The following is an 11,833-nucleotide window of genomic DNA, read 5'->3' as shown; positions in this document are numbered from 1 at the left end:
GGAACTTTCATTTGAAAGGAGACCGAGAGCTGTGAAATGCGAAAGGTCAGTTTAATGAACCAAGTTAAAAGTTTATTGTTTACTCTGTAACATTAAACTGATTTAATTTTGTCTGTTTTCTGGCCCTCATGAAAAGGCTTGGATCTGAAATCTTAACCCAGAGTTTCTTTTCACAGATGTTGCCTTCCCTGTAGAATTTTGTCAGCTTTTTCTGGCTTTGTTTTTGAGCTTGTAAGTTGGAACTGGGAACGTAAACTTAGTACGAGAGAATGAATTTCAGTTTCTGTGTGTTTGCCCTTTGCTCGCCCTGGGACATATCTTTAAAATTAAATCACGTAACTGCATAAAACTGAGCGTGAACCGGTTATCAGGGACAAATTTCGAGACGTAATGTTTTCCCATTGATCCCATCAAAAGGGGTTTTCTTTACACTATCAGATCATGCTGGAGGAATTCACGAGGCCAGGCAGCATCGACCGAGATAAATTAGCAGTCGATTGCTCCGAAAGAAAGTCGACACCCATTTCCACCCCTTAGATGGTATCTGACATGCTGAGATTCTCTTACATTTTGTGTGTGTTACCCTGGATTTTCAGCATATGAAGAATTTCTTGTGTTCATGATTTCTGACGTTGTTTGCGCTTATTGTGACAGTGAAGAGAATAAATCAAAAGGGTTAATCTGAAATCTATTTTTTTCAAATTGTTCCACAACAGTGGCAAATGTGTTAAAGCATGTGCAATTATACATCTGCTTACTGATTTATACTCACTAAAAATATCAGACATGATCAGTGATAATAACGCAATAGTTCGCATTGCAAGGCAAATTGCACTGCAGTTCATCTTTTGCTCCAGACGTGTACTTTATTTGGACATTGTAGTGAAGTGGATAAATTTCCTTGGTGCACCGAAAACACATAACAGCTATCGAAAAATGGCAGAAATTGAAACAGATATATAAAGTGCTGCAGAGTGCTAACTTGAAACTAACTAATATAATGTTTTCCCTGAAATGCTAACTCTTTCGGTTTCAGCAAATAATTTTTCGTCCAGAGTCAAGGGATCATTTGAGCATCATTATCGAATCCTACCCCAAACATTTGCTTCAAAAAATTTTATAAATTATAAAACTGCCGAGCATGTTCATTTGAAAAAATATATATTTCAGAGAAATAACCTGTAGACATTAGGACTGCGAGTAATATAATCTGTCCACACTTCTTTCTCCCTCGGTAAACTATCTTTCATAATCAAAGACAGACAAACACACTGAAAATTTTCTCTTTCCCTTCCTTCCCATCGCCTGGAGGGTAAAAATGTAATCTCCACCAAAATAGATGGCAGCTTCTATCCGCCTGTTATAAGACTTCAACTGTGCCCCAGTTGAATAAGCTGAACTCTTGACCTGAATCCTGCCTCTTTATCACTTTATGCCTTGCTGTCAGCCTATTCTGCACTTTCTCTTGAACAAACGCTTTATTCAACATTCGGATGTTGAGTTAACTTGTTTTACTGTAGTAATGAAATATATTATAATAGTGGTTTCCAAATCAAGGTTTATTTCATACTAGGATATGCACGACAAAAATAAATCAATTTACCAATTTAATATTTCACCAAACATCTCCTTCTTGCAGGTTTGAATTCCCCATGTTCCGCTTTATGCAGGCCTTGATATTCGCGATTGAAGAGATAAACAGAAGTCCTGTTCTCCTTCCCAATCTTACACTGGGTTACAGGATTTATGATTCTTGCAGTCTTCCTCGCTTCTCAGTGAAAGCGGCTTTCGAACTGATGAACGGAGAGATCGCAAATTCCACGCAGAACTCCTGTCCCTCGCGCTCACTCGTTCCTGCCATCGTGGCAGAATCGGGATCTTCACAGTCGCTGGCAGTGGCGGCGTCAATAGGTCCTTTCAAAGTCCCCATGGTAAGATCACCCTTTTTTTTTTCTCAGGCTTTAATTTTGAAAGGTTGTTTCGTTGAGAGTTCTCATTTATCCACAGGTGTAAAACTATGGCCCTGAAATCAATACGTGGAGCATATGTTTGTCTTTTTATGCTTGTATTGAATATACTGTAAGTCAATCCAGCTTCTAATTGATCTATACAGAGGAATAGTGCCGACTTGATCGACGTTACATTAATGAGATGGAATTCAAAGCAATCCATACGGGCAGGAAGTACAAACTACACACATACAGCTCGAACCTGGGGCAGAGGCCCCAATACTAAGCGGTGTTTCAGTCGAGATGTTGAGGAACTTTAACGGTCAGGGGGCGTTAGTGGAAGAGAATGGGCGCTCGATGTTTCGGTTTAATTGAACGTTCGAACCTTGTGTTGGAGAAAAGATAGTTGGTTCCAATACAAACGATAGGTTTGACTCAAAACTTCACCGTCGATTTCCTTGCGTGCATGTTTCCTGCCTCGCTGAGTTACTCCGGCATTTTATTTGTTGCTCCAGATACCAATGCCACAGTCTCGCGTCTGCCTTAATCAATATGCTACAGTGCCTCTCATTTTGCGACAGCATGGTAGCGTAGCAGCTAGAGTAATGCTTTTTAGAATGACAACGTCCTCGATTGGGTTCATTTCCCATTGCTTTCTGTAAGGAGTTTGCATAGTCCCCCTGTGACTGTGTCGGTTCCATCCAAGTGCTCCGGTTTCTTAAGTACAGCACAGAGACAGGCCGCTCAACCTATTTAGTCCATACTGAAACCATTTAATCTGCCTACTCCCAATAGCCAGCACAAGAACAATAGCTCTCCGAATCCCTTCAAATCATGTACAATTCTAAGCTTCTCTTAAAATTTGAACTGGAGGTACCACGTGTTGACAGCTGTATTAACACATTCGCGACATTCTGAGTAAATATGTTTCCCGTCGTGTTCCTCTTAAACTTTTCAACTTACGCCCTTCAGTCATGAAATCTGGTTACAGTCCCTCCCAATCTGAGTGGAAAACATCTGCTTACATTACCCGGTATACTCTGCATAATTTTGTATGCGTCCATCAAATCTCTTCCCAGTAGTCTGCGTTCTCAAGCATACAGTCTTAACCTATTCAATCCTTCCTTATACCTCAGACGGGACAACATCCATGTAAATTTTCTCTGCATTCTTTCAGCCTTATTTACATCATTCTTGTAGGTCTGTGACCCAACCTGCACACAATACTCCAAATTTGCATTACCAACATCTTTTACAACTTCAACCTAGCATCTCATTGTTTATATTCAATATATTGACTTATAAAGGCCAATGTGCCAAACGTTTTCTTTCCGACACTATCTACCTTTGACGCCACTTTCGACAAATTATATACTTATATCCTGAAACCCTTTCGTTCTACCACACTCCTCAGCACCCTACGGCTCAGAGTGTAAGACCTACCCTGGTTGGTGATACTGAAGTGCAAAACCTCGTACTCGTTTGCATCAAATACCATCTGCTATTTTTCAGACAATTTTTCCAACTGACGCAGTTACCTCTGCAAGCCATGAGAGCTTTCCTCACTCTCCACTAATGCCCATTCCTAGTACCATCCGCAAACACGCCGATCCACTTAACTAATTTATTATCCAGATCGCTGACTAATAGCAAAGGACCCAGTGCTGATCCCTGCGAAACTCTATGAATCACAGGCCTCCAGTCAGAGAGGCAACTCTCTACTATCACTCTCTAGCTTCTGCCACAAAACCGTTCTCTAATACAATGTACTATGTCATTCTGAATTCCGACCGACCGAACTTTCTCGACCAACCTCCCACGTGGGACCTTGTCAAATGCCTTAATACATTCCATATAGACTACATCCATGGCCTTGCCGTCATCCTCCTTTCTGGTAATTTCCTCAAAGCGAGATGTGCCTCAAAGATCTGTTCTCGGACTCGTACACTTCGTGATTTTATATAAATGACCTGGATGAGGAAGTGGAGGGATGGGTTAGTAAGTTTGCTGACGACACAATGATTGGAGGTGCTGTGGATAGTGTTGCGGGCTGTCAGAGGTTATCGACGACGATTGATAGGATGCAAAACTGGACTGAGGAGTTGCAGATGGAGTTCAACCCAGACAGGTGTGACGTAGTTCATTTTGGTAGGTCAAATATGATGGCAGTATATAGTATGGAGGATCAGAGGGATCTTGGGATCAGAGTTCATAAGACGCACAAATCGCCTGCGCAGGTTGACTCTATGGTTAAGAAGACATACTGTGCATTTGCCTTCATCAATCGTGGGATTAATTTTAAGTGCCGAGAGGTAATATTGCAGCTATATATGACCCTGGTCAGACCCCACTTGGAGTACTGTGCACAGTTCTGGTCGCCTCACTACAGGAAGGATGTGGAAACCATAGAAAAGGTGCAGAGGAGATTTACAAGGATATTGCCTGGATTGGGGAGCAGGCCTTATGAAAAACCATTGAGTAGCTTGGCATTTTCTCCTTTGAGCGACAGAGGATGAGATGTGACCTGATAGAAGTGAAAAAATGATGAGAGGCATTGATCGTGTGGATAGTTAGTGGCTTTTTCCCAGGACTGAAATGGTTGCCAAAAGAGGACGCAGGTTTAAGGTGCTGAGGAGAAGGCACAGAGGAGATTTGAGGGGTATGTATTTGACGCAGAGTGGTGAGTGCATGGAATGGGCTGCCACAAACGTTGGTGGACGTTTCTTTTAATAGACTTTTAGATAGGTATATGGAACAGAGAAATAGAGGGCTAGGTGTAACTCTAATAATTTCTAAGGTAGGGACATGTTCGGCACAACTTTGTGGGCCGAGAGGCCCGTATTGTGCTGTAGGTTTTCTGTGTTTCTATGTTTCTAAAACATTCCATAGGATTGGTTAACCATGACCTACCATGCAATAAACTATTGTATGCTGTCTATCTTTAGTGAATCTATCTCTATGCAAATAGTTATATATCCGGTCCCTGAGCATACCTTCTAATAACTTTCCCAAAACTGATGTCAAAGACACCGGCCTATAATTTCCTGGATTCTGTTTTGAGCTTGTTGGTTTTTTTTTTCAAAGTTGGCTATCCTCCAATCTTCCGGTAACTCTCCTGCCACTAAGGATGTTTCAATTATCTGTGCCCGGGCAACGGTATTTTCTGCAATTGACTTCCGTCAGTTCCCGAGGAAACACCAAGCCAGGCCATGGGCATTTATCCGACCTGCTTTGCCTCAGAGTAGCAAATACTTAATTGGTTACTTTGCTACAACTGGAAGGGCATGTTACCGGGCTCTACCTTTAAATAAATAATACATGCTTGATTTGGGTCGTGATATGGGACATATGTCGCAGAGCAAGCACTTAAGACATCCAAAAGAAACATTCATTCCTCAAATGGGAAGTGAAATTTATCGCCATCCGCTCAACTACATTGAAGCACAATTGAAGCAGTGAGAACTTTACTGCCAGCAACGCCACAGGTAGATATAATCAGATAATTAGTATTCGCAAGAAAAATATGAATTACAAATAAATGGCATACCCTTTATATTTTATATAATTAATATATATTATGACATGATTATGTGATATACTTAAGGGCTGTGACTGTGCCAGGCAACGGCTATCAGGATGATGATCGAACTGTTTAAATGACAAGGATATGTTCTAGGGATTCTGCCTTTACTCAATTTGGTGCAGAAATTAACTTAGAAACCAGAATAGCATTGATGTGCAAATCCGAATTTATAAGTAGAACCTTCTGCCAGCTCTCTGTACTCATATGGAACACGCCAACGGTAGTACTGTACATCTAGATATTGGTCTTTGCCTGGGCACTTTCAACCGTGACTGAACTAATTTCTCTGTTTTTTTTTCCTGATTTTACTGTGGTTGCTGACCAGGTCAGTTATTTCTCCACGTGTGCCTGCCTCAGCAACCGACAAAAATTCCCCTCATTTTTTCGAACAATCCCAAGCGACCATTTTCAAACTAAAGCGTTGGCTCAACTTGTCAAGCGGTTTGGATGGACTTGGATTGGAACGGTGAGAAGCGACAACGATTACGGAAACTTTGGGATGCAGGCCTTCACTGAAATGGTTCAGCAGTTTGGGATATGCATTGCCTTCTCCGAGTCCTTCCACAGGACGTATTCGAGAGAAAGGTTACTTCGTGTTATCCATGTTATTCGGACAGCCTCCACAAAAGTTGTAGTAGCCTTTCTCGCTCAAGGGGACATGCCTATTTTATTGAAAGAAATAGTTCGACAAAATATTTCTGGCATCCAGTGGGTGGGCAGTGAGGCGTGGATCGCCACTTCGTTTCTACCTCCAGAGGAGAACAAAATGTTCCTTACTGGGGCCATCGGAGTCGCTGTACCTTACGTCAATATTCCGGGATTCAAAGACTTCCTAATGGATCTTCATCCATCTGCCTATCCCGGCAATCTTCTGGTTGAAGAATTTTGGGAAAAGACATTCGGCTGCAGTCTGAAAAGAATAGATAACAACACAGTGAGCGCAACGGCCATCCCTCAGCCTCGTGAATGTTCAGGAGCGGAAAGCCTAAAGACTGTGTCTAACACCTATACAGAAACATCTCAACTCAGAGTGACCAACAAAGTTTATGAGGCTACTTACGCTATAGCACATGCACTTCACAATATGTTTTCGTGTAAAAACGGTGAAGGTCCATTTGTCAATCAGTCCTGCGCAAGTGTTTCAGATTTTCAGCCGTGGCAGGTACGTAGAACTGAGTAAGTAATTCGAACACAGCTTAATTAAGATTTGTTTGTTTATGTCTACCGATGAGTGACCGATAGATGCCGCCTTGTCTGCTCCATTCCTGCAGCGTTCTTTGTTTGTCGCTTGGGTTTCTAGTATCTGCAGGTTTTCTCTTATTGGTGATCGATGTCATGTTCCATCACCTGTGTCTTCCTCCGGCAGGTTTTGCATTACATGCAAACGCTAAATTTCACAACTAAGGTCGGGGAAAGGGTCAGTTTCGACGAGAACGGAGATTCGGTGGCAACGTACGATATTGTGAACTGGCAGGTGAATAGCGAGGGGAATGCCGCGGTTTTGATAGTTGGACATTATGACGGATCCGCTCCTTCAGAAGAACAGATCATAATAAAAGAAGAATCTATTGTTTGGTCTGGTGGTCGCAGAGAGGTAATGCCTGTCAAAGCGATTCCTGGTTTTAATAAAATTATATTGCAGTTTAAGAGCTGGCAAAGCACAAAATTTATTTTTGTAACAAAGCAACAAGAGTGATATTCATGATGTAATTGAATAGCAGAACCTCAGACGCTCCTCTGTTTACGAACGCCTAGTTACGACAAGCTCTACTTCATAACGGATTATTAAATTCAAAAGCCCACCTTACCCACAAAGCTCAATTCCTATGAAGGTAATAACTAGTTACCTCTGATCCTGTCTTTCTGTCTGCATTTCTCTGTCATATTCTTTCCGTCCCCTCTCTCTCTTCCTCTTTATCCCTGACCGTCTGTGTCTTTGCCTTAGTCGTCTATCTCAATTTCTCGCTCTATCCGACTTTCTCTCCATCGATCTATCTCTCCGTTTAGTAATAATTATTTAATAGCAGATGTGATTTTGGTGGTATTCATTGCAATAATGTGGAAGTCCGTTAAGCATGTCCAGGGATTCTGTGTGCATTTTAACGTACGGACAGAATTGACTTACAGTCGCATGTAAAAAACCGGAGCCGTTCGTTACCCGGGACAGTATGTGTAGAGTCAATTAATGTGAGTGTCCGATAAGCAGGGATTGCTGTATATATGTTCCTGAACAAAACGAACATTGGCAGAAAACTAAGGTAATGGTAACTGCAGGAAGCCCTGAGTTTCTGGCAGGGATGCTCTTAGTTGCCTACGAAACTGAAAAAAAAAACTGAGATGTTGTATTGATATGTCACGATAAAAGAACTTGTATGTTCTCCAGATGCAAAATTGAAAACACCACCAGTAAAGAACTAAACTAAACGGTGTTGATTCATACCGTACAAAGCCAGGGTCTTCAGTACAACTCACCAATACTCACAGACATGCCCAGCTATGATTATCACATTTATCCCTGAAAACTTTCCGGCCCTTCTACTTGTCTACGTGTATAAACGTTGTAATTACAGTTGCCTGAACCCACTTCCTCTCGAGCCTTGTTCCATATAACAACTATCTCCAGCGAGAGGAAGTTGTCTCTTAAGTCGCTCTTATATCTGCTAGACACTGCACCTGAACTCCAGTAGATTTCCCATCCCTGCGATTGATATTTCTCTGAAAGAAAAAAAACATTAACACGTTACTATTTTTTTGCCACGAGGTCCCCATGGCTGTTTGTTCCAACAGCTGTTCCACTGGAACAAGAAAAGCAGCTCGCAAAGGACAGCCTATTTGTTGCTTTGATTGCATTCCTTGCGAGCAAGGGGCGATCAGTAACACAACAGGTAAGGACAAATAATATCTTCATTGTTTAAGTGTTAGCAAGCGGCACCAATCCGCTAATTAAATCAACTTGAATTTCCTCTTTCAAGATTCAATTAAGTGCAAGATGTGCCCGACCGATTTCTGGCCCAATGACCGGCAAGACCAGTGTATACAGAAGCAGATTGACTTTCTCTCATTTTCCGAGGTCATGGGGATCGTTCTCACCACACTGGCGATGAGCGGAATTTGCATCTCTGCCACGATAGGTGTCATTTTCTTGATTCACAAAGACACTCCGATCGTGAAGGCTAACAATTCGGAGCTCAGTTTCCTTCTGCTCCTCGCACTGAGCCTCTGTTTTCTCTGTTCAATCGCATTCATTGGAGAACCGACTGCATGGTCCTGCATGTTACGCCACACCGTGTTTGGCGCTACTTTCGTTCTCTGCATCTCCTGTGTTTTGGGCAAGACGATTGTTGTGGTGATGGCATTTCAGGCAAAACTACCCAGTAATAAGGTAGCCAAGTGGTTTGGTCCCCTCCAACAACGCCTGACTGTGTTTCTTCTTACTCTGCTACAATGCTTAATATGTAGCATCTGGCTAATCCAATCGCCACCTCTCCCTGTCAAAAACATGTCCTATTTCAACGAGGTGATCCTTCTGGAATGTGATGTGGGATCCGAAGTCGCATTTTACTGCGTCCTGGGTTATATTGGCTGCCTGTCAATGGTTTGTTTTGTCGTTGCATTTATGGCACGAAATTTGCCGGACAATTTCAACGAGGCGAAATACATCACATTTAGCATGTTAATTTTCTGCGCTGTTTGGATATCTTTCATTCCAGCTTATGTAAGTTCTCCCGGGAAATTCGCTGTGGCCGTGGAAGTGTTTGCCATTTTGGCTTCCAGCTTTGGTTTACTTTTCTGCATCTTTGCGCCTAAATGTTACATCATATTGTTAAAGCCGGAGAGAAATACTAAGAAACATTTGATGGGGAAAGTGCCTTCATGAAAGCTTGAAGCATTGAGTTGATTTAATATTGCTGTGGCCACCGAGAAACATTCAAAAGCTGATCTCGGATGCGCGCATACAGATGAAAGCAGAGAGGTAGAATAAGGTAAAACAGTAATAATGGAGAATAAAGTTGCACATCAACTGCGGTGCAGGTAATCAATAACGTGCAACATCAGAAAGATGTGGATGAGGACAGTGAGAGGTATATTTTTGATAAAACAAACCCGATATAATATCTTGTCTATTTAGTAATTTTGTTCTCCTTCACTAAAGCGAGTGCCATCGCAGTTTCTAATTGTCAATTACTGAGGATGCATATTGATTGAATTCATGGTGTTGCTGAACAATAAATCATTTGTCCAGAATTTAAAGGACTTTTCAGTTTCCCTGTTGAAACATGGATCGATCAATCAAACATTGAGAATGTAACGTCTATTCTGAAAGGATGGCAGAGGCACAGCGAACATTTTTTTTTGAAATACTTTAAATGTATTAATGTACAGCAAAGAAACATAACGTTCCGCATGACGGTCGGGGAAAACTGATCTGTTTCAAAGGGCAGGAAAAAATAGTCCCCTTCTGGCTACCGATCAGAGTTCAAGACAGATCAACGAAAAAAGCATATTCAGGTCGAAAAGTAAGAAAGTTTAGAATTCACCCGATGAAATTCAAGAGACTGACAAGACAGCGAAGTAGAATATAAGAGAAATTTAGCAGACCCAAAAACCCAAAAAAAAACCAAAAAAAGCAGACTGTAGGAGTTTCTGTAGAAATGCAGAAAGGGAAGGAATGGACCCGGGTGACTCTCAGGAGGGGAAATGCAAAACAAGCAGCGAGTACGCCTGTGACCGTATCCTTCAATAATAAGTATACAGCTTTAGATGCTATTCAAGGTGACGAAATATTGGGAGGACCCACAGTAACAGGGTCTCTGCCACTGAGACGTGCTGTGGCTCAGAAGAGCAAAGAGGTGAAAAGGACTGCACTGCTGATACCAAGATAATTAGTCAGAGGAACTCAGATGGGGTCCTGTGGGCGCGAAAGAAAACCCGAAGGGTATGTTGCCTCACTCGTGTCAAGATCAGGAATGTCTCAGATCAAGTCTATGGTATTCTCAAGATGGGGCGGTGAGCAGTCAGAGGTCCTGGTACATATTGGTACCAATAACATAGGTAGACAAGGAGAGCAAGTCCACACTGCCTGGGCTCCTACCATTAACCCTGTCTTTCACCTTCAAATCCGATTTCCAAAGTGTGTATCTTACGATTTTCTGGTTTGTACTCAATTGTTCAGACTTTAGCCCAGCCCTGTATCCCCCCGACACGATCCAAAACTCCATTAAACTTCGTTTGATATGTAAATTTTCTCACCCGCCCTTCAATCTCCTTTGCCTATTAATGCATAAAAGTCATAAGAACAGGGTTCACAGAATAGTGCCTACAGTCCGCGACTTCCAGGCAGTAAATTCTTCATCAACAGTGACACTCTGTCTTCAAAGGTCAAGCCAATTCTGAATGCACACAACAGCTAAGATTCCCTGCATCACATGTCGCAGCAATTAATGTAACAGACTGCCATAGGAGACCTTGTAAAACGCCTTATTAAAATTGACGTACACCACATTCATTGCATAATCTTCTTGCATATGGTTTTCACATCCTCAAATAATTCAGTGAGACTCACGAGGAATGACTTGCACCTTACAAAGCTATGATGACTATGCGTACTTCGACTACGCTTCTCCAAATGCTCGGAAGTCCTGTCTATAACCATCTTCCCCAATAATGTGCCCAACGTTGAAGTAGAAATGTCTGGTCTCTAATTCCCAAGGATATTATGCCACCATTATGGAACACAGGAATAGAATTTGCCGCTCATCAAATGCATATCTCTACTTCCGTAGCCAATGCCAACACAAGATTATCGCAAAAAGTGCAGCAATATGTCACCTTGCTTCCAAGAGAACGTTTCCATTCCTTGACATCGGTGGTTCAGTATCATATCGTATCCCCCTTGCACCTAATTTAGAAGGAGGATTAGACCCGGTGTGATAGAGCAGTGAAAGAAGTGCATGGAGTAAAGCCAGATCTAACAAATAGAGAGGCTTTGAGGAAAGAGAAGCAGAATAAAGGGTGTAAAGGTAGTAGGGCTAAAGTGTGTGTACCTCAATGCCAGAAGCATCAGGAACAAAGGAGATGAACTGAGAGCTTGGATACATATGTGGAATTATGATGTAGTGGCCATTACGGAGACTTGGCTGGCACAAGGGCAGAAATGGATTCTCAATTTTCCTGGATTTCAGTGCTTTAAATGGGATAGAGAGGTGGGAAAGTAGAGGAGTGGTGGCATTACTGGTTACGGATACTATTACAGCTGCTGAAGAGATGGGTATTGTAGCAGGATCCTCTTTTGAGTCAGTAT

At 42.1% G+C, this 11,833-nt stretch overlaps 1 protein-coding gene across 1 annotated transcript; it reads left to right on the top strand.

Moving 5' to 3' along the window:
• Positions 1 to 1,652: 1,652 nt before the first annotated feature.
• LOC132404265 (extracellular calcium-sensing receptor-like) lies at positions 1,653 to 9,409 on the top strand. The gene is made up of 5 exons (XM_059988408.1): positions 1,653 to 1,931; positions 5,858 to 6,694; positions 6,899 to 7,126; positions 8,294 to 8,417; positions 8,505 to 9,409. The coding sequence occupies exons 1-5, from the start codon at positions 1,653 to 1,655 to the stop codon at positions 9,407 to 9,409; spliced, it is 2,373 nt and encodes a 790-aa protein (XP_059844391.1).
• Positions 9,410 to 11,833: the final 2,424 nt, after the last annotated feature.

This window comes from Hypanus sabinus, chromosome 2 (assembly GCF_030144855.1).
Source record: "Hypanus sabinus isolate sHypSab1 chromosome 2, sHypSab1.hap1, whole genome shotgun sequence".
Lineage (NCBI taxonomy): Eukaryota > Metazoa > Chordata > Chondrichthyes > Myliobatiformes > Dasyatidae > Hypanus > Hypanus sabinus.
The sequence above is the reverse complement of the archived record's forward strand: the minus strand, read 5'-3'. Positions and strand labels throughout refer to the sequence as shown.